General features: G+C 42.4%; 1 protein-coding gene across 3 annotated transcripts; it reads right to left on the reverse strand.

Annotated features, from left to right (window-relative positions):
• Positions 1-218: 218 nt before the first annotated feature.
• Positions 219-25,576, reverse strand: MDH1B (malate dehydrogenase 1B). 3 transcript variants are annotated; one of them, XR_006583491.1, is made up of 12 exons: positions 25,408-25,576; positions 21,475-21,587; positions 18,087-18,221; positions 17,749-17,891; positions 15,684-16,180; positions 12,260-12,401; positions 10,776-10,939; positions 7,978-8,117; positions 7,387-7,438; positions 4,748-4,828; positions 733-922; positions 219-560 (listed from the first exon to the last, which is right to left on the reverse strand). XR_006583491.1 is itself a non-coding variant. In XM_006935504.4 (11 exons), the coding sequence occupies exons 1-11, from the start codon at positions 25,427-25,429 to the stop codon at positions 891-893; spliced, it is 1,521 nt and encodes a 506-aa protein (XP_006935566.1). In that variant the 5' UTR covers positions 25,430-25,576; the 3' UTR covers positions 219-890. The 3 variants fall into 3 exon arrangements, 2 of the variants coding, with proteins under 2 accessions (XP_006935566.1, XP_019694097.1); XM_006935504.4 differs by having other exon boundaries at positions 219-922; XM_019838538.2 differs by lacking the exon at positions 21,475-21,587 and having other exon boundaries at positions 219-922; positions 25,408-25,539.
• Between the last annotated feature and the right edge of the window lie 6 nt (positions 25,577-25,582).

Consider the following 25,582-nt stretch of genomic DNA (forward strand, 5'->3'; position numbering starts at 1 on the left):
GTTTCTAACATGACTCCTGGGCTTTCAAAAGCTCCTAATTGGCATTTGTAAAGGGTTCTATTAGCTCGAAAATATACGAGCATATTGGTTTGACTACTACTGCTTTAATAAAGACTGTAATTTTTACTTAAACCATGCAATTATATGGTAAAAATATTAGGCTTTCCTTTCAACATTCTATTTATTTTCAGTGTCAAGAAACAGAGACCCATTCAATCTAAGCTAAAGTAAAAGTGCGATTTATTGTAAATATAATTATCCCAAGCAAACCCAAGGAGAAAGGATACACAGCCAGACCTAATGAAGGTGGTGAACCTGACTAGCTCGGAAGACCTCACAGCAGTAATGTGTGGCCTTCTCTAGTTTATTGTCATTACCACCATCCAGACACCAAGTTACTTATCCATTTTTCTCAGTGCAAATTTTTGGACACAGAGAGAAAAAATCTAGTTGGTTCTCTCTGAGTAAAGTATGTTTATTCTGGTACAATCAGATGAAGCCAAAGGTGGTGAGACCAGCTGAGCAAACATGGCTGCTTATGTCCATGCCTTAGGTGTGGCCTGTGGGAGGAAACAGATTCTCCTAGAAGGATATATGGGCAAGGATGCAATGACTGACAACTGTATTTTAATGTGGTTTACAAAATAGCAACTGACACCGAACTGTATGAGAAAATGGGACAGTAAGGAAACCTATGGGTGGATTCGAGTAACACAAAATGACTGGACTCACTTCTTCGTGGGTGTGTGCTGTCACTGTCGTTGTCTAGCATGACATCATCTAAGATGAAAGCCAATCTTTTCAAATTATTCTTCCCTAAATACAGACGTTCATGGGTCTTTCCGTATTTATTACATTACTAAAGAACTTTATAGTTGGTCTAATATGCTCTATTGCTCTTCCATGGTTTTGCCTTCAGAATCTGTAAAAGGAAGAGGGTAAAAGGTATAACTATTTAAAAATCTATTAATAACCTATATTTGTATTAGCTTTTGTTGCTCTCCTCTTTCTTCTGTTCCCTGGATTCCTGTATTCCATCTGATTCAATTGAGGGAGCATGTGTGTGTGTGAGCGGGATTCTATCTAGGAGGGACATTGAACCACGAGACCATTGCTAGGTATTTTTACACAGCAAAACTAAATTCTGGCCTCCCTCCTCACCTCAATCTATTTCTATGTGCAGTGTCCCTTGGCTCCTTTGCTTCCCATTCTCGATTTTGTTTGCAGCTATGTTGTCAGTTCCATTTATTCTCTTGGCCCTGCTTCTCATCTATGCACCAATTCCAATTCCCTGTGGTGAGCCCCACTTCAAAGCCCATCATACTGTACATTTTCAGAATGGAAGGTACAATTGATTTGTTCATTTTATTGGACATTTAAATAAAAGTGTGGAGGCGTGGGTGAATATCCTGACTGGTCGACCACAAAGAAGTCTGCATCAGCCTTGTTTTCGTACAATACCGTGACAACTAGGTTATAGACTTTGAAAATCTGGACTCACAGATCTATCTGTGTCCATTTCCTTACATATTCATTCTAAGGGAATGATTCAGTTGTCATTGACACAGCCCTGGTTATAAATGTATTAAGGTAGGTTCCAGAAGCATCAGTGAGCAAATTTGAGGACCTGGGGATGTGGGATGGGGAAAGGGTTTGAAAAGAACTGTATCTGGGGGAAACTTGATCTCTTCTACCCAGTTCTACTTATAGAATAAGAAACAGACTAGTTAATGTTTTGTTTCCCATCGACCATTTATGGGTGCTTGACTGTATGGCTTTTCAGAGATGGTTGGAGGAGTCACATCTGAAAAACCCACCATAGTAAATAGAGAATGAAAAGAACAGAGATTTTAGTATCTAAAACACATCGATTTTTGCAGATCTTCTCATTTTCTCCTATGTTGTTTCTTCCATTCCAAGTTTCTCTGAAAGCCTTGCTCTTTAGGAGCTGCCAGATGCCAGATCACTTTCATACGGCATCTCAAGAGCTGGACTATGTTCTTCTGACTGCAACGTTATGTCTAAGACTGGACAATGTGAGTCATGACCATTTGCACTACAGAGATTGTTTCTTACCGACTGACTTACTGTCTGGCATAACTAGATCTTTTTCCTCATCTTGGATTAGATCAGAATACATTCTATCTTTGTATTCTGAAACCAAAATTAAATAAAACATATTGGCTGTAGACTATAACAACCTCTGAAATGTTCTAGGTCAGTGTTTTTCCATCTTTGTTGACCAGGACTTACAGTTAAAAATGTATTTTACATTATAGTCCAGTACATGCCCTTGTGTGCATATAATAAAACAAAAAAGTTACAGGAAACAGTACTTACCCTTTTCTAATCGTTACTACTCATCTTTGTTTTTCTACTCTATTCAAGTGCACCGGGAAGAAAATTCTGGTCTTCTCACTGTTCTTTACTTATCAATTTTATTCCAGTTCAGGGAAAAAATGCCAGTTGTTATACTGATTTTGTCACCCACAAAATTTTTTGACAATTCACCGAACTCACACTGGAAAGCTCTACCAAGTGATATTTGATTCTTGATGCTCATTCAACAGCTAGCCCCGAAACAACCTGAGATCAACCCCATTTTCTTTATGTTATCACCACTAACATTCTTCAGTCTACGTAAGATTATGACTTAGTAGAGGGTCTAAGAATCTACCATTAAGACATTTTTTTAGTTTGTTTTTTGAGAGAGAGAGAGAGAGAGAGAGAGAGAGCAAGCGCAGGGGAGGGGCAGCAAGAGAAGGAGAGAAAGAATCCCAAGCAGGCTCCTCACTGCCAGTGCAGACCCCAATTCAGGGCTCAAACTCATGAACTTGAGATCATGACCCGAGCTGAAATCAAGAGTTGGATGCTTGATTAACTGACTGAACCCCCCAGGTGCCCCCTAAGAATCTACCATTTTAATTAACCACTTAGATTGTTCTGATGTCGAAACTCAGAAGTAGATCCTCTACAATTTGGCTTTTCTCCATCTGTTCTGGAAAGCTGCCAGTCACCTTCATCATGACAGGTCTTCCAGTTTTTCTCATTTCCCTCACAAGGGCCTTGGAGCCCTCACTCCTTTCCTGAGTACTGCTTAGCACCAGCAGGCTCACTGGAACAATAGTGCTGACACCCTGATCCCTGCAGATACTGTCTCCCTGGGCCTCTTAAAGTACCTATTCTGTCTGGGACTGAGCTCAGCACAATCCTGCGGACACTGACTTGGGCTGCGTGATCATCCTCTAGGAGCCGATGATAAAGCCACATTAGTTCTCTAAGCCTGACCCACCCATTCCGTGATTTGTCTGGCCATCCACCGGCTGTTTTGCTGAGCTCTCAGCCAACCATTCAGCCAAACTGGAGATGTCCTCCATCCACCTTTTCCAGTTCCATTCATCCTCTCGGGACCCTCTGCTCTAGCCCAGCTACTCTATTTAATGTCTTCTGAATACAATTCCACACTGCCTCAGGTTCACACTTCTGGTCATGCCTTGGTCACCTGACACGTCTCCTTGGCTCATGTGTCTCCTTCTGGTGGTGCACCTCCCACAGCCTCTTCTACTCTTCCTCTTAGCATGCTTCTTTTTCACTACATGACGTGAGTAATTCCTACTCATCCTTCTAGATTCCACTTCCATTTTGTTTCTTCTTGAAAGCCTTTGCTAACACTCCTGTCTATGTCAGGAGACCCCCAATGTGGTTCCATTATGCCTGGGCCTCTCTCTGCATACCACTGCCTTCTCAGTTGGGTAGGTTTTTTTTAATTTTTAAAAAAATTTTATTTATTTTTGAGAGAGAGAGCGCGAGCAGGGGAGGGGCAGAGAGAGAGGGAGACACAGAATCCCAAGCAGGCTCCAGGCTCTGAGCTGTCAGCACAGAGCCCGACGTGGGGCTCGAACTCAAGAGCTACATAGATCATGACCTGAGCAGAAGGTGGACGCTTAACCAACTGAGCCACCCAGGTGCCCCTCAATTGGGTAGTTTTAAGTCAGCTTTGCTGTTTCCCACGCTAGACGGTGAGCACTTTGAGAGCAAGAACAACATTTGATTTATGTTCATGTCTCTAGAACCTAGTATTTCTTTCTTTCTTCTTTTTTTATTATGCTAAAAACATATAATGTGAAGTCTACCTTTTTAACATGTTTTTCAGCGTACACAAGCATATCAACCAGGTACACATTGTTGTACAATAATCTCTAGAATATTTTCACCATGTGTGACAGAACTAGCACAGTTTCTAACTAAATATATGACCATTTGGTTATTTTTAGCTACTGTAAGTCCCAACTAAATTTGAAGATATGACTAAACTTCCTCCATATATTACAAGGACCTCTCATTTCCTTGTGAGTTTCCAGATTAGTTATTATGTACTCTCTTTACTTTTGACCTGTTTTGCTTTGCTTTATTGAGCTTTTTAATTCATTGTGCATCTTTGCATTTACTTTTTAATATTCTTATGGCTCCTTTCCCAAGACGTGTTTGTGTGGCCATAACTCTGTTATTGTGTCCCCCAGTGTCTCTCACAGTGGCCAGCATACAGAAGGTGCTCAATGAATCGCTGGTAATTTCCTTCACAGGTTTTAATAGATTTTAAATACGATCTGATTTTTGAATATAGGATAAGGGTGATGAAAGGCTTACCTCCCCTTCATGGTTAATTGATGATCAAATTCCTTTCTTCAAAATTTAGTGTTAAACCTTGGATAAAAAGGACATTTTTTTTTTCAATTGATATACCTACCATCTGAGACTCTTTGATTTTCCTGGTTGGTGTATGTGGTGGGTAAGGTGGTCTTTTCATCTCTTTCGTCTAAGTCAGTTCCTAAAAGTCAAGAAATTATGTATTAAATTAATGGAAAAGATTAAACAAACCTCATACACGAATCATCTCATTGATATGTTAATAAGCAGAGATCTCCAAACAGCAAAATTCTGATTATTTTTAATGCTCTGATCTTGGAATCTCTGGAACAGTGTTTTGGTCAAGGTCACCTTCAGGTGACAGAGTCAAGATAATCAAACATATATATATATATATATATATATATATATACACACACACACATACACACACACACACATATATATATATATATATATATATACACACACACACACATATATGCTTTGACCTTTGTTAATGAAAATAGCATAAAATCAGGTTGTTCTTTTTTTCACAAAACCCTCTATAATGCAAGTATTATGGAAAATTTAGGACTACCTACCAGTCAAAGGAGTCAAATTTAGAATGACTGCTTTATACCCCATTCTCAGAAAAGGAATTTGTAGCAAATTTCCTGCAAAAGCAGGAAACCTCACAGAGGGCCTCAAAAATCTGGGAATAAAAGAGTTCCAGTGAAAATCGACTGCTCTTTGGACTTCTGAGTCCATACCCTTGGATTCCATGCTGTCTTTGGGCTTCATTGACTTTGGCCCATTCCTGGTGACTTGACTACCAGGCAGAACCAGGTCTGAATCCCCAAAGCCCACCTTTCTGCCCAGAATCTCTTTTCCTTGAGGTCTAGTCTCTCTGCCCTTCCCCTATGGCAATGCTTTGACCTCACTAAAACTTCTCTAGTCTGGACCAAGGAAGTCCTCTGTCCACTGCCCAGTTCTTTTTACCTGTTAATTCATTCTAAGAGGCAGATTGGGTGAAATCTGTGCCACACTGATTGTTAAATATTTTCAATATTTAGAGATTAAAGAAAGATGATAACATTTCCTTGTCAGTTTAGGATTCGAGAAACTGCCCATGAGAAAAATAAGCTTATTAAAATTTATTTTTTTTAAGTGATCTAAAAGTGAGTGGGATGTTGTGGGTTGGATTGTGTTCCCAAAAAGACATGCTGAAGTCCCAATCTCTGATACTTGTGAATGTAACCTTATTTAGAAATAAGGTTTAGCAGATCTAATCAAGTTCACAGGGGGTCATACTGGTGTCTGTGTTTCATCTCAAATGGACACCATTTGAGAAGAAACACAGACACACGCGCAGAGAAGACTGACATGTGAAGACAGAGCCAGAGATTGGAGTGATGCGGCTATAGCCCAGACCGCCAAACACTGCCACCAGAAGCTCGAAGAGGCAGGAAAGGGTGCTTCCCTAGAGCCTTCAAAGGGGTCATGACCCTGTCAACACTTTGCTGTAGGTCTTCTAGTCTCATTTATTCACTAAGGAATAAGTTTCCCTTGTATAAGCCCCCAGTTTGTGGTAATTTGTTATGGCAGCCCTGGGAAATGAATACTTATGATATACGCATTTATAAGGTCATAGTGCTTTTTTTTAAAGCTTTTTAAAAATGTTTATTTTTGAGAGAGAGCCTGAGTGGAGGCAGGGAAGAGAGAGAGGGAGACAGAGAATCTGAAGCAGGCTCTGCGCTGTCAGCGCAAAGTCCCAATGTGGGGCTCAAACCCATGAACTGTGAGATCATGACCTGAGCTGATGTCAGATGCTCAACCAACTGAGCCACCCAGGCGCCCCAAGGTCATAGTGTTTTTAAGAGGTAATTTCTTTAGCATTCTTATGAGATATTTTATTTCAAAGGACACACTGAACTTGGTAGTTTATTTTGTCAATAATTTCATTTAAATGTGATAAAATGTAGATTATAGTTACCAATATCAAATAGTGATTCAGTTTCAACAAATATTTTATTTTTTTCATGGATGATTATGATGATCTTATTTTTTTTAATTTAAATTTTAGTTAGTTAACATACAGTGCAATATTGGTTTCAGAAGCAGAATTCAGTGATTCACCACTTACATACAACACCCAGTGCTCATCACAAGTGCCCTTCTTAATACTCATCGCCCATCTAGCCCGTGTCCCACCCACCTCCCTCCATCAACCCATAGTTTGTTGTCTGTCATTAAGAGTCTCTTGTGGAGCACCTGAGTGGCTCAGTCAGTGAGCATCTGACTCTTGGTTTTGGCTCAGGTCATGATCTCATGGTTCGTGGGTTCAAGACCCATGTCAGGCTCTATGCTGACAGCAAGAAACCTGCTTGGGATTCTTTCTCTTTCTCTCTCTAAGCCCCTCCCCTGCTCGCATGTGCATGCTCTCTCTCTCTTAAGTAAATACACTTAAAATAAACAAAAAGATTCTCTGTGATTTGTTTCTCTCTCTTCTCTTTTCTTTTTTTCCCCATCTTCCCATATGTTCATCTGTTTTGTTTCTTAAATTCCACATGAGTGAAATCATGTGGTATTTGTATTTCTCCGGTTGACTTGTTTAGCATAATACATTCTAGCTCCATCCACATCATTGCAAATGGTAAGATTCTATTCTTTTTGATGGCTGAGTAATATTTCATTTCTACAACTATTTTAGTAGTCTTTTAATAACAGCTCAATAAAATGTCACATCTAAAAGATTACCTGATTGATAGGGCTGGAAGCTGATCAAATCTCCAAGTGCAACAAGTTTCTCCTGTTGAAAAATTTTATAATCAGAGAAGTAAATGGCCACAATTGCTAACTTAATCATTCTTCAATAGAAAAGCACCTTGAGTCTTGATTTTTAGGTAACCAACAAACATTAAAAAAAATTTTTTTTTAACGTTTATTTTTGAGACAGAGAGAGACAGAGCATGAACAGGGGAGGGTCAGAAAGAGAGGGAGACACAGAATCTGAAACAGGCTCCAGGCTCTGAGCTGTCAGCACAGAGCCTGATGCGGGGCTTGAACTCATGGACCGCGAGATCATGACCTGAGCTGAAGTCGGACGCTTAACTGACTGAGCCACCCAGGCGCCCCGGTAACCAACAAATATTTTTAACATGCCAGAAATTATATAACCTAATGAGTAGTGCTCTTCTGTTGATTTCTTCAAACTCTTATTGCCTTCTTATTGTTTTTAGGGATAAGATGCAACTGAATCCACAGAAGATCAGCATTTGCCTTGGCCCAGAGAAAATCAGTTTATAGTCAGTATCAGAGTCAGCCCTCCTGTATTTATTTGGACATTACCTGAATTAGATCACTTGTCATTCTGGTCATCATTTGATTACTGATTTCAATATCTTTGAGATCCGTAAGAACCACCCAAGTTCCATTCTCAAATTTTACAGGCATAGAAAAGACGATCCCTCCAGGAATACCAAACTGGCCTGCAGTGAGCAAACACAAAGCAAAGCAAAACAAAGTGCTCAGAACAATAAACCCTTCACATTAAGCACCGTAGAAAAGGACAGACATCGTATATGGTTTGTAATGATAATGGCGGAACTATATTTCTGGCAATTCCTCTCCTGGGAAGATCGAAACATTTACTCCAGAAGTATTGCCTGAGCACCTCTCCAAGTTCTGACAACTCTCTCCTCTGTGTTTCTCTCCGAAAGAAGAACTACTGTTCCTCTTGTTGCGCCTTCTGTTGCCTCTGGCTTGGTTCAAACCCCCTGCCTCTGCTTCGGGGGCCAATGCTGTCTTTCTCCTCCATTTTTTCTGGATTCCTTTTGTCTGCTCCTTGTGGCCTTTCCTTGACACCTCAGTAGCCCAAGACTCCAAGGCATCTGTCCACCTGGCCTTGCTCTGCTAGCCTAAATGTGGCTGGTCCGTAGCTCTGGTGTGAGGGCCAGGGTGGCTGGGGGGGGATGGACGGGAAAGTGGATGACTTCCCCGCAGTTCCCAGGGCTCAGTTTGGATGTGTTCCAAATAAAAAGATCAACAATACTTACCACTAACTGAACAACATACAGATAAAACTTTCCCCTCTTTTTGTGAGTCAATCAAATGAGAAAGTTATTCTTGCCATCTGGTCATCAAAAATGTTGTCAGTAGAACCAAAATGGGAGGATTGTCAAGAAACTGGGATCTAAAAGGCCTTTCCTTAGAGAGCATCCCAGGTTCTGTGTTCAGTCTCTTTTTTATCTGTAAAAAGCCAGCCTTACGGGTGGACAACATATGAGAGTTTACCTATATATTTCAGGGAGATAATGATTACATGCTCCTCACCTCCAATATTGATCCCATTGCTTGCTGGTGAATTCCTACACAGCTTAATCAAACTGTTTACAAATAAAGACAAGGTTTTAAATGCCTGTTACACTAAAAAGGTCACATGCTGGGGGCACCAGGGTGGCTCAGTCGGTTGGGCGTCCGACTTTGGCTCAGATCATGATCTCACGGTTTGTGAGTTTGAGCCCCACGTCGGGCTCTGCACTGATAGCTCGGAGCCTTGGAGCCTGCTTCAGATTCTGTGTCTCCCCCTCTCTCTGCCCCTCCCCTGCTCATGCTCTGTCTCTCTCTGTCTCTCAAAAATAAATAAACATTGGGGCGCCTGGGTGGCGCAGTCGGTTAAGCGTCCGACTTCAGCCAGGTCACGATCTCGCTGTCTGGGAGTTCGAGCCCCGCATCAGGCTCTGGGCTGATGGCTCAGAGCCTTGGAGCCTGCTTCAGATTCTGTGTCTCCCTCTCTCTCTGCCCCTCCCCTGTTCACGCTCTGTCTCTCTCTGTCCCAAAATTAAATAAATGTTGAAAAAAAAATTTTTTTAAATAAATAAATAAACAAATAAACATTGAAAAAAAAGAACTATAAAAAAAAGGTCACATGCTGATTTGAATTCACCTCATTCAGTAAAAGGGTGCTTCTCACCTTAATTGCAACCGAAACAAGATCCACACTGAGTGTCTAACCATCAAGCAGCAAGGAGGAGACCCAGCCACAGCCCTGCCCTCAGGGTATATGCCCCCCTAATGGTGGGGACGTATGTAATCAACCATGCCACCAGTGAGGGCAGGCTGGAATATGCTGACAGAGGAACAACATGCTATGTGTGTACAGAGGACAGACAGATTGATTCTGACTTGGGGGGTTTGGGGGGATTACCTTGAGCTGCACTACAGCCACTGGAATAACAGGGAAGATGGTGGTTCTCCTGATAACATAAGGAATAGAAGAGGTAGATCACATGGGAGAGGAAGACAGTTCAGTTTGGTGTAGTTTGGTTTGAAGCGACATCTAGGTGGCAATGTTTGCATAGGCTGCAGCGCAGCAGAGTGAGGCCTGAAGCTTTAGGCGTGAATGAGTTTGCACAGGGGGAAAATAAAACACAAAGGAAAGAGGTGCTTTCGATAGAAGAACCCACAGAACACAGAACGCCAACTGTTCGCTCTTTCCTACTTTGCGAAAATGGTAGCGGTCCTCTGAAATGGTTTTTAGCAGATGAAAGCAGTGAGGCTGTAAAAATGCATGCCTGGTATTTCCAGGAAAGCATTTCCCTGCTTTCCACATTTCCACTGGCACCTGAGATCTGTGTCCTGCTGTGCTCTCTGGATCCTGCCCCTGTGCCTTTGCTCCTGTGGCATCTGCAAGATGTTCTTCCCACACTTGTCTGCCACAGCAACACTACTCAAGCTTGAAGGCCTCCTGGAGTGTCACCTCCTTATTGAAGTCTGTCCTGATTCTTCCTGCCATCTGCCTAAAATCAACCTTTCTTTCCCTTCCTCAGCGGGGGTGCAGTGAGAAAAACTTAATGGAATGGTTTAGTTGCTGTTAGCTGGCTCTTCTTACTCTGCTCGAGATCTCCTGAAGGCAGAGGCCAGGTCTGATCCCTGTGTGCTCCCTGTGCATTCGCACAAACACTCCTGGATCTCTGAATGGATAACTGAATGAATGCATGGTGAATAAATGGCAATAGAACTCTGGACGTCTGGACAGTTTATAGTTCACGTCAGGCAGGAGGTGGGGAAACGGAAGTAGGAGCACAGAGCATACCTGGAAGTTTGAAAATAATACAAGGTTTAAAAACAAGACAAAACAGATTTACCTTCACTTAGTACTCCTAAAGATACGATCTCCCCAGGAGGTGAGCCCTGGTACCAGTATTTCAACGTGGTGGCTATACTGTGTGCAGCTAAGATGCTTCCAAATTGTTTTCCTGTCTCAGTCAGCTTTTTGAGAGTTGCCACAAACTGTCCGTTTACCCACTCCCTATAAGGAGACAAAGAAACAATTTTACAACGGAGGGAAGAATGCAAGTGAAAAAGAATGTTCCTTGGGTCAAGGATCTAAGTATTCAAGCTTCTTCAATCTCATAAAAAGTCAATGGAAAAGTAACAAACTGTAGCAGAAAGGAATCCCAAAGTGTCAAATGAAAAACATGATAACAAATATGAAACACACAAACATGGTCAGAGAACTGCAAGAACGATTACTTCCATTGCAAAGAATTTATTCTATATGTAGATGTTATCTTTGGAACCAGTGGTATCTTTCATCCTAAATAAAATGATATCATAAGACTTTGAGCTATTCACATTGAGACCCGGGAAATAACTAAGTTGTTAGAATTTATAAAGTTTAAATTCAGGGAGTAGTTCAGCTAGACTAGAACAAAGCCTCGAATGGCTGTCCCCGCTAAGCCAGCTGGAGATAGCTCCATGAGACACTGCTCCTACCCAGAGGAAGCATGCTGCAGGAGAGTGGGCTCAGGGCACATAGTTTCTGGGCATGGGTGAAGTGCCTCTGATCTGAGGAAGGGGCAATGGGAAGGAAATGCTATAACTGGAAAAGGGCTGCAAAGCTTAGAAAAAAAACGCTTCAGAGTCACTCCTCCTCCTCTCCCCTTCCCCACCCCATCGTATTGGGGGTGCTGACTGTGGCAGGCTTGGGTCTAAGTGCTTTGCCTGTGCTAATCCCTTTCATCTTCCCAACAGCCTTATAAGGCTCATACTATGTGAGCATTTCCATTTTGTAGACGAAAAAACTGAGGCCTAGAGTGGTTAAGGAACTTCTCTGAAGTCACACAGCTAATAGGTGGCTGCTTGAGAATTCCAATCCAAGTGGCTTGGTTCTTGAGACCATGCTCTTCACCACTTCTGGGTTCTGCCTCTCCTGGGACAGGGCACCCAGCACGGGCCTGGGCCCGCTCACCACCTTAATTCCTTACTCTTGAAAATGTTCCCACCGATTTCAATTAGGATACATGTCTCTGTCTCTGTGTTAAATGAAGGCTCACTTTCCGTATGCTTGCTTTAGAGACAAATTTAAAGGAGTATGTGGGCTACTTGAAGGATAGTCTAACACAAAAATTCATAATTGCAAAATCAAATAAGTTGGACATGGGGATTGACTGATTGATATTCTGTGGAATTTTCTATGTTTCTTCAATAGAGCACATAAACAAAGGTGGGTGTGAGTAATGTCAAGTTATTTTTGTACAATGATTTCTAAGATGATTTAAAGGATGATAACAATGATTATACATTTGCCCAACACTGTTAGTATACTTGACTTAAAAATATACCATACCTATCAAAAATCAAGCTCAAAACAGGACGTGAATAGTTAGGAGGTCCCCAAATAGCACTCTCACATCTGTAAACTCTGGCTTTTCTCAGATCAATGTAGTTATTTCCACTAATATTGCCCCAAACGATCACATTTTTGATGCCTGTGAAGAAAAAAAAAATGTTTAACATAATAATGAGCATTAATATAAAAAAGTTGCCTGCAGTCTATTTTTTGACTGTGCGTTTGTCTTAGGAGTGATCGATCTTTTTGCTATAAGATGATCTTAGTTTACGGTCCCCCAAAATGTGGAAATGGCGTGGATAAGTTCCTTAATCATCGGGGTTTGGCAATTCCTAATCGTGCTCTGTGTAGGGCACGGGCATATCATTGAATTCAAGAAATACTGAAATGCTCCCTCAAAGAATTACTACTGGAAATCGTACCACCGGTGTGATCCTTTTACCACTCTGCTTGCCATTAAGAGAACTTTTTCTCTGCTTTGGTTCTGACAGAGTCCTGGATTCTACACTGGAATAGAAAATTTTGGCAAATCACTTAACCCCTGAGTTGGTTTCATTTCCAGCAGAATGAGGGTGTTTTAATCAGAGGACCCCAGGAACGTCCTAATCAACAAATAATTGAATTGGCTTCTATGTGTGAGGTGCTTTTAGGTGGTACGTTTGGAAGAAAACAAATGAGCCCAAATCCTTGCAACATTCTGGGGGTGGAGGGGAACGGGTGACAAAACTACTATACAAAGTGATGTGGAGTATGAAGGAAAATAAGAGGATAGGGGTCAGAGATTAATAGTGATTAAGATTTAATATGACTCTAAAACTGTGGATCTTTTAAGAATATTGTATCCAGGGGCGCCTGGGTGGCGCAGTCGGTTAAGCGTCCGACTTCAGCCAGGTCACGATCTCGCGGTCCGTGAGTTCGAGCCCCGCGTCAGGCTCTGGGCTGATGGCTCGGAGCCTGGAGCCTGTTTCCGATTCTGTGTCTCCCTCTCTCTCTGCCCCTCCCCCGTTCATGCTCTGTCTCTCTCTGTCCCAAAAATAAACGTTGGAAAAAAAATTAAAAAAAAAAAAAGAATATTGTATCCAAAGTGAAAAATAAGTAATTTGATTGGTTGATTGATTCACTTATTTATCTGCTTAAAGACTTCATTCTAAGTTCACACTACTTCCTACTGTGGAGATTACATTCTTTACTGTTCTGCCTGAGGGAGGGAAGATTGCCGTTTGGTTTCACGTAACAGAATATCCTTGTGACTTGGCTTAACTAGAAGGAATTCGCTTTTCTTCTACAATAACAGGTTGAGGTAGGCAGTGACACGGGGGTTTGCTCCGCGGCTCAGAAGATGCTACTCTCTTGGCCTGCCCCACGTGGTCCTAAAACAGCTGCATCAGCTCCAAGTATCACACTCTCACACAGTTGTGTGCAAAGGCGGGCAGTAGGAAGAAGAATTCTGCTTATCAGATTTAAGGCTCTTTATAGCTCTGTTAGAGAAAATCATAGTGGACATCTGCTGTTTTTTCTCCTAACATTTCTTCCTAATGTTTTTCTTTAACAGCATCCTGGTTTTCCTATAAATAACTACCCTTTCTCAATTTCAGTCCATATGGTTTGGGTGGGGCTGTCCTCACCCCTCAGGTCTATCAATAGGCATGACGAGACCCAGATTCCAGATTTCTGGCCACAACAATTGTTTTGGAGATGGGCAAATGGTCCAAGCCTGGCCAATGAGATATTATCCTGCTACTTAGGCACACTTGAGAAAGCAAACCCTCTTTATACTGGGGTGGCTAAGCTATGAATGTATGAGTCTGGAGACACCCGTGGCCACTTTGCCACTTTTTATAAAGAGCCTGCCTGAGAATCAAACCAACGCTGAGGAAAGCAGGGCTGAGGGATAGGTCAAGAGAGAGAACCAGCTAGACCTGACATCACCATTTAAGCCCCAGCATCCATCTATGCCTGAAAAAAAAAAAAAAACCCACAAAAAATGATCTGGCTTCAGTTGCTTTGAGTGGACTTTCTATGATCTGCAACAGAAAGAGTTCCAACTAAGCCAATGCACATGGTCTGAGAAACAGGGTTATGTGTGAAGTGAACTCAAGGGATATCCTGAAAAGGTCTGCTACCCCCTTGGCATCTGGCATCTTCCCCCAAATGATTCTCCTTGATGGTTTTCAGATTTCAGGTCCCTCTGCTTCAATGTCTTTGTTGGTGCTGAGTTTCTTGTTGCTACTCCGCTGACAATTCCAATTGACTGCCGTCCCTCTCATGTCTCTCTTTCCTTTACCCAATAGCTGAAATTTGTCAAATATGATAAACATTTTTAAATACAGCACGCTGCTTTTAAATACACCAATCCGGGGCACCTACGTGGCTCAGTCAGTTAAGCGGCTGACTTCAGCTCAGGTCATGATCTCATAGTTTGTGAGTTTGAGACCCGCGTCGGGCTCTGTGCTGACAGCTCTGATGGGATTCTGTCTCCCTCTCTCTCTGCCCCTCCCCCCACTCGCGCTCTGTCTCTGCCTTTCAAAAATGAATAAATGTTAAAAAAAATTAAAAAAAAATACACCAATCCATTTTCTGAACTGGTCTCATCCTCGCAGGATTCTGATGCCTGCCATTCCAAAGACCAACAGAAGCACAAACAGCTCAGATATAATCCCGTGGACAAGTGAAATACCCTCGCAAATGTCTACCACATGCTGGCCACTCTTCCAAGCACTTTGGAAACATTATTTTTTGAATCCTCACATCAGTTCCAGGAGGTAAGTGCTATTAACATCCTCATGTTACAGATGAGGAAACTGAGGCAAGGTTAAGTGATTGCCCAAGGTCACACAGGTGGGAAGTGAGGCAGAGCCACTTAAATACACCCCTGATTATTTTTTTAAAAAAACACTGATTACCTTAGTTGACTATTATAATGGAAAATTGGAACATTAGGTTTCAAATTATAGCTTGAAAAATATGTCTTATATGAAACGTTTGTTTACTAATTTTTATTTTAAAAAACTTAGTCTTTATTTATTTTTGAGAAATAAAGAGACAGAGCATGAGCAGGTGAGCAGGGGAGGGTAAGAGAGAGAATGAGACACAGAATCGGAAGCAGGCTCCAGGCTCTGAGCTGTCAGCACAGAGCCAGACGTAGGGCTCGAACTCACGAACTGTGAGATCATGACCTGAGCCGAAGTTGGACGCTTAACCGACTGGGCCACCCGAGTGCCCCTGTTTACTAATTTTTACAATGATGAACAAAGTCAGCCAGTCATTAAAAACAGTAAAAAACCAAAAACCAAAAACCAGTTTGCACAATAGTCAGATCACACAATAAGTTTACCCAGAAAAATCCTAACGGGTATGGTCTTCCTAGCTGCTTTGAGATCACCCTGTTTAAAACCAGAAACAGAAACGGAAGCTCACTCACTGGAGGGGGCTGTTTTCAGTTTTCTGGCCAGCATGGCTTTGGCTTGGCCTTCCACCCCCAGCGCCACAGCGATGATATTATGTGCCACGTTTGGGGCGTATCTCATAAGCAAAACGGTTTTCAGATTCACGAAGGTTTTTCCTCCCACAATAACTCTGACGGAATCGTGAGCATTTTTCTCAATCAGGTGTCCAAACAGCCTACACAGAGGAAGCCTGCTTCGGATGCAGCCTTCTAGAGTATACACCTCCCGGTCGGCGCTGTCGTCCAGGATGATGATCACGTGGGCCTGGCGGAAGGCCTCCTCCACTCTGGTGCAGACGGAGACGCTCCGGAGCAAGGGTGCCACCAGGTTCCGAGTCTCAGTCATGAGAAGGTGGAGATCTTCTTCCGCCTGTTCTTTGTCAAATAGATTTATGCTCATCTCCGTATGCATTCCGAACACCTCGCCACTTACCAAAATGGGAATTAGGCTGTAGCAGGCAGGGACAGATGCACTAATAAAAATGCAAAGCCAGATTATGAATAGTTAAATCTTTTGCCCCTGTTAAGCCTTTATTCTTAATAGATATTTCAGCATGTGCAGTAATCAGGTGATCTAATAGCTTAAATCAGCGTCCACAGCTGCATAGACTTTTTAAGACTAGAAAGCAAAAGCTGAACAAAAAAATGCTCACTACTAATCCCTTACTCTGGCCCTCTGAAAACAATCCCCAAATAAGAAATGTACCTGTTTCAAAAGTTTCAAATAAAATAGGTTATGCAGAAAGCAGAATTTAAAAGAATGGTGTCATATCACTCTGATTACATGTTTACATTTTGTCTTAAAAAGGTAAAGAAATAACAAGTTTTATTTAGCCATAGCTCTTTTCTACTTTATATTCTTATCTACAAAGTAATGACATTTTGGAGGAAAGGGCTATCTTTTCTAAATCCTTGCAAAGAAGGCTAGGATCAGCATAGGCTAGGCAGCATGGGTCGGTGTCCACAATCCAGCAAGTATATGGGTAGCTGACCATCTGGGCCACTAGTTTTTTCTCTTTCCAAGCTTTAAATTTCCACTCTTAGGTTTTAAATTCGGCAGTCCAGAGTGAGTCCACAAAACCCTAGGCCCCCCACTCTCAGCCTCAAGAAAAGCAGAGCCCCAGGCCCACGCATGCTTACATGTTCTCTCTCTCTCTTTCTGTAACAGTGACATCACCGCGTGGCTCAAGGTGTGCCATGTAAGTTCCGGGAGGTGTAAGTAACAAACCCCCTTTTCCAAAGTTTCCTGACGGTTATTGCTGAGGGTGTCTTGCAGTCACGGTAAGAACCACAGGCTGGTCCAGCCACAACACTGGTTAGTGAGGCAGGCACACAACAGGAGGTGACAGAGGAAGAGCCAAGGAAGAGTCAACGTCAGCTCTAGCAAGTGGGGAAGAGGGGAAGGCAGCGGGCAATGAGATGGGAGTGGGGGAGGAGACAGAAAGTGAGGGAAAGGGCAGGAAGGACAGCAAGGCAAAGAGCAAGAATGAGAGGAGCCTGAGAGACACAGACTGAGGGGACAAGAGCTGGAGATGGGGTTATCAAAGTACTTATCTTTGCTATACCCTTGCTCTTCGACTGCATGTGTGTGTGTGCATACGCACACTATATTGTAAAGCTTAAATATGGAGGCACGTGGGTGGCTCCGTTGGTTGAGCATCCAACTCTTGATCTCAACTCAGGTCACAATCTTGCTGTTGGTGGGATCGAGCCCCATATCAGGCTCCACACTGTCAGTGCAGAGCCTCCTTGGGATTCTCTCTCTCCCTCTCTCTGCCCCTCCCTGGCCCATGCACATGTACCCTCTCTCCCTCTCAAAATAAATAAATCAAAAATCTTAAAAAAATAAAACAAATATGAAGCTATATTGAGGGATACATATGCATCTATCTATCTATCTATCTATCTATCTATCTATCTATCCATACAAATCTTGAACTTGACATTCAGATGTTCTTCCATCATGGACTTAATCCCACGCTATTGTTCTTTCTAAATATAAACACCCAATCTCACGAATCCTGGAGTTTGACTGTGCTACCTGGTGATCCAGACTTGCAAGGGATTGACAAGATCTTTCCTGACTTCTTCCTGCAGTTCTTTTTCTATATGTGCTTCCAGGTTCTCTTGAGCAATTATCTTCATCAGCTCAGTAGTCATGCTAGAGGTGACACCGTAGTAAAGCTAAATATTAGGAAAGAAAAAGTCAACACCGAGAATACATAATTAGCTGACAGTAATTATAATGGGAAGTTCTTATTTAAAGCCAGAAGAGCGTAAAAAGAGAGCTGAGGGAATACTTTGGAAAGCAAGACGTTTGAAGAACAGCGTGAGAGAAGGATAATGTTTTGAGCAAATAAACCAACTTAATTCGCATACCTGGGCGTACTCCAGGAACTCGTTAAAGCCTCCTAAAAGCAACCCCTCTCCTCCACGATCCAACAGCTCTCTCCAGATGATGGGGGAGTTTCTGTGACTCCACTTATTCTTTTCACACAAATCTTCTAGCCACTCCTGTTGAATGATGTTCCAAGACACGTCATCCATTGAATCGGTGTCAGAATTTAGTTCAATACTTCAGAATTCAAACACAAACTAGCTTGTTTTTTTACTACCACTGAGTATACATAATAAAATTTAGACATCTTTACACTGTAAAAGGTATATGCAGAAAATAGTAGTGAGTTAAGTAACAAATTGATCAAATCAGAAAGATGATTCTTCAAATTTGCTGACCTAATGAAAGTTGCTCTCTTTGCTGAGGAGACCGTGAATGAAAGTGGAGAGCTTAAAAGAAAAGCCAAGTGTCCCAACTCCTCTGATATCCAAAAAATTCAACTGGTTCTTCCCTTGCTTTTCTCTATATTTCCAGTCTTAGGGCCACGTAAACTTGACCCTGATTTCCAAATATGTGAGTATAGTTTATGTCATTCAGACTGCATTAATGAGCTAAAAATCATCTATGGATGTTAATAATAGTCATTAGGAAAAGTTTAAATCATAATTATCTGGTTTGTGTAGACCAGGCTTTCCAATGACAAAAGCTGAGTAGAGCTAGAGAGCAATTTTCTTGTGAGTGAAGTACATGATAGCATTCTTGCCATTGGAGGCATGTGTAATGAGACTACCTTACACATAAAATTTTAGAAACTAATTTATCTTGATTATGCTGAAGATCTCTGTGCCTTTATCACCCCTTAAAGCAAATAATGCTGCTGTGAGGATTCTACCATGGTTCCCCTAGTCATTATACAGCCTGACCAGTGAATGTATAGGTCTGGACCCTGAGGGTGCAGAATCAAGAATGGAACATACAGTCGGATAGGGGAGAATTTATCAATATGAATCACTCTTCTACAACTCAGTGGTATATATCCTGGCAAGAACCTCAGAAGACAGCGGTAACACGTTTCTAGAATGGCTCTCTGAAGCTTGGAAAAAGTGATGGTTCACAAGAAATGAAATGGAAATGCCAGAACGTCCATGGAAGACAATAGGAGAAGGAATCGAAAAGCTCAGAAAAGTGGGCATGCTGGTATGGATATGCTACTATGGAAGCATGGAACCTACTAGTCAGTTACGTTCTCCGGAAGGGCCTGGGGGACACTACTTTCATCAAAATGATAAGAACTGTGCTGGTGATATGTTTTCAGCATCACTGAGAAGCCTGGTATGGATGTCCATTACTGGCCAGGGCTATTAAAGGACATGCTGTTCTAGAGCTGGACCCCCAGGGGATTGGGATGATAGAATCCTGAAATAAAAGAGGCTGGGGACAGTGCCCACCAGAGAACATCTATATTGTGATAAAAGCATGAGACAACCAGCAGATAAGGTGACTTAGCTGAAGGCACAGTGGGCTCACAAAAGAGACAGAGGTTACACTACGGCCCTAGAGAATGAGCCACCACTCACTAAAGCTGATCTAGCCATTGTTGCTGCTGAATGTCCACTGTGATGGTAATACAGACCGACACTGACCCAGTGATAATGACACTATCCCTCAAAGACATTAACCAGCTTCTTGGTGGCAAGGTGATTACATTTCACCCCTTTCAGCCTAGAAAGGGCAGTGATTCATCCTGACTGGAATCAACAATCTGGTTTGTGTAGACCAGGCTTTGCAATGACAATCACAATCAATATTCTGGGTAAAGAACTGCTTTTCCTGCTTGTGGGGCTTTGGCCAGCACCCTGCCCAAGAGCTTACAAAATATTCAACCTAGCAACACGGGATCCTGTGTAACATCACTCTGAACCACTTTGGATTAAAGCATGTGTAGAACTGGGCATGTAACCATGGGATGCACTGGCCCTATCATAAATCACATCACATGGCAGCCTGATAGAGGGATAGGACAGCCCACTGGAGGTGCTTAGAGGTTGCTACCTTGTAGGGATAAAGCACTGTCTTTCAGGATGCTATATATACCATGAATCAATACACTGCTTTTTCCCCAATAGGTGACATATATGGATTCAGGAACCAAGAGATGGAATTAAGAGTGATCCTGCTTACCATCACTCCCAGTGACCCACCTGGAGAATTCGTGCTTCCGCTAACCTACTTACTCTAGATTCTATGGGTCTGGAGGTTCTAAGTTCCAGAGGTGCAAGGGTGGTTCTATCAGGAAGAGTTCCATTAAACTTTAAGTTATGGCTTCTGCTTGGTCACTTGGAGCTCCTGTGCCAAGGGACAGCAGTCAAGGGAAGGAGTTACCATCCTGGAAGGAGTAAATGCCACTGCTGATCTGGGGCATGTGGGCAGAAAAGAATATTTGGCATCTATGTGATTCATTGGGGAATCCTTGGTACTGCTTTGCTCAGTTTTGACAGCAAATGTGCATGTGCTAGAAACTAGGACTCAGACCCCTAAGGATACAGGACTTATGACTATGCCTCATAAGTCACCTAGACCAGCAGAGCGGGAGGGGGATCGACATTGGGCCGTAGACAGAAAGGTGACGAGCGTCAGTTACAGCCCTAAAATGATATGCAGTGGAGACTATGGTTCTTTTGACTAACCATCTTCTTGTAAAGTTTCCTCAGGGAAAGACGCCAACCAGAACCTCAGAAAAGCTGTTCCCAGATGGTATGAAATTATTATTTGGAGAATGTGGATCCAAAAGGCACAGCTGGTGAACTGTAGCAGATCCTGTCATATGTCTTTCAGATTTCCTCTTCATGACCAAGACACGCACTGCCTGGGCCACCAGGTGCACTGGCTGCTGATGGCTCAGTGCTGAGTCTCTCTACAGGAACCGACCTCAGAGAGGTTCCCTTGCTTAGAGTTAAGTCCCTTCCCCAAGGGCAGCCTGCATCCAAGGACTGTTAGTTGTGCCAGTACAAAAGCCCAGCCCCCTCGCCTGTATTTAGAGTATCTCTGAAGGGCCACCCAGCTTCAGAGTTCAGGGCTGGCTGAGCCTTCTGACGCAGCAGTATGGTAGTGTCTCGTGTCATTAGAAATCAGATGAAGGACAATGAAAAGTTAAAAAGGATAATATAAGTTACCTGGATTCTAGGAGAAAAAATAGCGAAATTTATTCCACTGATTGGTTAGGGCCTCATTTGTTCTACTAGCTACTGGGAAAAAAAATACATAATGTTTTGAGACTGGTAAGTAGAAATTTATTTTATTAGTGTTAAAATATCAGTAGTACATGAACGTTTATTATTGGAAGCCTATCTGATACACTGGCTAATATTTCATTAAATTAGAACACATTTTGTGAGTGTGTGAGTTTAACACACTAGAAAGGCTTCTTACCTCCCAAACATGAGGATGTTGTGTAATTTTATGTATCCGAAAATTAGGAAGATTCTTTTGTAAATAATCTGCCAGAAGTTCTGCTTTAGCATAATACGGGCAATCTGCTCTACCTAAAAGAGTTCAAAATAGCAACATTTTCTTACATCACACAGAAATTGTCATGTAGTTATAAGTATTTGCCATATAATTACAGAAATAATGATATAGTTATGATATATTCTATTACATAGAATTATTGTATAACTGCCACCATGTAAACTTTCGATTTTTATAACAGCAGTAAACATAAAATCGTTTCATAGAAGGTCAGGATCTTAAGTAATAAAATGTGGAAAGAAAATAAAGACTGTTGGACATTTACTCTCTTCCAGCATTAGCTAGATCTCACTCTCTCTAAAGGGCTGCTGTGCTACTAACTAAGCATGAATTACTAGTAATGAACTACTCAGTAGTATCCACTAAAAGGCCAAGTATGAAGTGAGGAGTGGTGGTAAAATCACATGGTGCTAAGGGGAGGAGAAGCCGAAGGGAGAGAGACGAGTCTGGGATAACTTCTATTTTCTGGCTTGGGCAGATGATCCTGCACTTACTAGAGAGAAACCACAGGTAAGAAGTTTAATTATAGACAGGTGCATTGGAGGTATGTGCGGTATATCTAATCGAATATGACCAGCAGGTAGCTGCACATGTTAAGTCTCAAGTACAGGACCCACGTGAGGGATTAAGATACAGATTTTGTAGCCATCAACACACAGGAAGTTAAAGCCACCAGAGTAGATGGGATTAGGTGTCTGAGGGAGTGGGAGGAGAGGGGCAGGAGCCAAGGGCAGAACCCCCTCTGCAACAATCTTCCCCAGTTACTCCCAATCATGAGTTCTTCAACTCCAGGGTGACTTCTCAATCATCAAACTTCCCACCCACTCCCTGTCTGTTAGCCTCCCTGTTTAGTTCAAATCCATGGTTCATGAATTCAACCACTCTCTGGCTCATGTTGCAAATTATCTTGCCCTACAATGCTTCTGGCAAATCAGCCCGGTAAAAGCGTACCTGCCTTTCCTGTTTCTGGGTTCCATTTGCCAGGCACCCCTGGAGAAACATGGTAGAACCAAACAGAGAGGCGCCATTATAAATTCATGGTCACTAGCCTCAACTGGCCTTCAACTCTGCCTGGAACTCCTTCTGTTTTATCATCACTCTTTTCTGTTCTTCACAATTACCCTTCTAAACTTGGCCCACTTCTTGCAAACCTCTTGTCTCCATTTTCCCACTACTATTGGAAGGTGACAGAAAACCTTGCTTTCTACTTTACAAAAACAAACCCAAATCATACAAAAAGGCATCAGCTGGTAAATCCTCCAACCTCCTACCATCATTCCTATAAGCCTGTCTGCATTTGGACTCATCCTTTCCTTCTTCCTCCTATTCAACGGAAGGTGGCTCCTACCTCCTTTCCAGGTCTAATCTCACCACTTATGCTCTGAATACCACCCTCTTCTGCTTTCAGAATTGCCTCTCTTTCAGCATTTTATCTCTGTTCTTAATGTTCCTTTTCCATCGTATTTAAATATAGTACAGTTATATTTAAGTTTTTCCTGTCCTAAAAAAACCAAAAAGCCTATGTCCCTCTTTAGCTAACGCATTCTACCTGCCCTTTTCTATGAAAATTTCTTGAAAGAGTCCTCTACATTTGCCATCTCCAGTTTTTCACTTCCATTTATTTCTTATCCCGTTTCAATCTGGCTTTAACCATGACTCTCTGGAGGGACATCAGGGAACCTCCATGTCATTATATCCAATGGATACTTTTTGATCCTTCTCTCATTGACATTTTCTTGTTGGCATTTGCCCTCTTCTATCCTTCTGAAACACCCACTACGGTCAGGTCACTCTTCGGGTTTTCATCCTACTTCTCTGGCCATTCTCTCCATACTTTGTAGGTTCTTATTCCTTTATCAATCCCCTAAAAGGAGCATTCTTCACTGCCTCTTATCTTCATACTCTATGCATTCTTTCTGGCTAATCTTCTCCACTCTCTTGGTTTCAGGTAGAAATCTGTACATCCAGTTCAGAACTATCCAAGATGTTTACACGTTCCTGTAGTTTTGCATCTCCCTCTGAATGTCTCCTAGGCACTCAGCATGTCTAGGGCAGATTTTTCCCAAACTCCCCCACTGAATCTGCTCCTTCTCTTATGTTCTTTATGTTGACTACGTAGTTATTTAAGAGAATTAAGAGTATCCAGGGTATTAAGCCTACTTCTCCAATTTTTGTTTTCAGTGACTCCTTATCTACCCATTTTTCCAAACCATTGGTTGGATATAATTTTAACTATTTCTTCTCCCTTACTTCTCTTCCTCGACCTAATTAGACATCTAGTGCTGTGAATTATGTCTCTGTAATATCCCTCCAGTCCATTCACTTCCTTCCATTTCCATTGCCCACCATCCCAGACCAGGCCGGCCACTATCTCCTTCTTGGACTATTGCACCTAACTGGGGTCTTGGCATCTAATCTTTCTCTTCCAATGGAGAATAACATTCAGGTAAAATGAAAACTTGATTATGTTCTCTCCTTCCAAAGCCTTCCATGTACTTTGGATAATGTTTAAAATACTAAACATGGCTCACAAGAATCTATATTAACTAATTCTGGCCTCAGCCTATGATACTCTCTCCTTTGTACCCTTTACTCCAATCCTACTAAATCTATTTCCATCTTCTGCTTATTGTACACTCTCAATCATCACCAAACTAGCTTTCCTCGTTCCAACCCCACTCCTATGCTTAATCCCTCTCTTCCTCCCTACCTCCTTTCTGCTAGGAGAACTCCCCATCTTTCAGATCTCTGCTTAAAAAACCACTCCCTCTGGGAGGTCTTTGACTCCACTAAATGAGGTCTCCTGCCACACTACTCCTACAGAACCTGCTCTGTCACTGACACACAAGCACCGTCTCCGTAAGTTTCTGTATCACTGCTTTCTCAGCAAATAGTCAGTCAGTGATCAAAAATGTTCTTCTGAATGAATAAAGAAGCAAGCAAAATCGGTTTCCAGGCAGATGGGAGATGGCAGTTGTGTTAATGCATCAGAAACTTCAAATAAGGACTGGACAGCTTCTGTAAAAGTCATTGGTGACTTTGGTCAGGGCCATATCTGAAAGGAGGTTAGAAGCAGAAGCCAGATTGAATGGAAGGACCTGAAGACAAGAAAGCAGTCTGCTCTTTCAAGAAACTTGCCGAGAAAAGGGAAGGAGGCAGGTACAATAGCCTGCTGCTTTTCCTGAGACCCTTTAGTGGTTTTTCTGGATGCCAGTGGACGTTTTCAATCCTCCCCCTCCATTGCTACACAGGTGGGCTTCCTAAAATGCAAACACATACTCTCCTGCTTAAAAAAAAAAATTAAGACTCCTCATTACTGTCAAGATACAGTTCAAACACCTTTGTTTGGTGTACTTTACGTGCAAGGATCTGACTGCTGCTCCCATTCTAGCCCCAGGTCCAGACTGTTCCTCCATTAGGCCATGAGACTTCTAGCCTCTTCTAGCTTTTATCTGGAATGGCCTCCCTATCGCAAATATTCACAAATCAGCTCCTGGAACGCCTCCCAGAGTCCTGTGCACATCTCCCTTATTTCATTAATTCCAGTGGATCTAAATTTCTTGTTTACATGCTGCTGTACTCCGTGAGACCGAAAGCTCTTGGAAGGCCCGGGTGTTATGTTTTCCCCCACTGTATCCCAGTGGGCGGGAGTGCTTTGCACAGGGCGCTGCCCAATAAACATCTTTGAATGAATGCATAAGAAGCTTGAGGTGGTCCATATAGATACTGAAGTCGCTAGAACAAAAGTTAAGAATATCACTGCTAATTGACCAAAGGAGGTGAGAGTTTGGGTGTTTTGAGAGACCTACGGGGGGGCACTTGGGGATCACTCACCCGCAAGCACGAATTTGGCCATGTTAAAGCCGCGACCTAGGACCAGGAACGGCGGCTCAGCGGTTCCCTAGCAACCACGGCGTGGCGCAGGCGCACTTTGAAGCTGAGCGCGGGGTCTGAGGCCCTGTCGCAGATGTGAGGTGTTGGGGTACACGATCACACATTGTATTTAAAA

Source organism: Felis catus, chromosome C1 (genome assembly GCF_018350175.1).
Source record: "Felis catus isolate Fca126 chromosome C1, F.catus_Fca126_mat1.0, whole genome shotgun sequence".
Taxonomy (NCBI): domain Eukaryota; kingdom Metazoa; phylum Chordata; class Mammalia; order Carnivora; family Felidae; genus Felis; species Felis catus.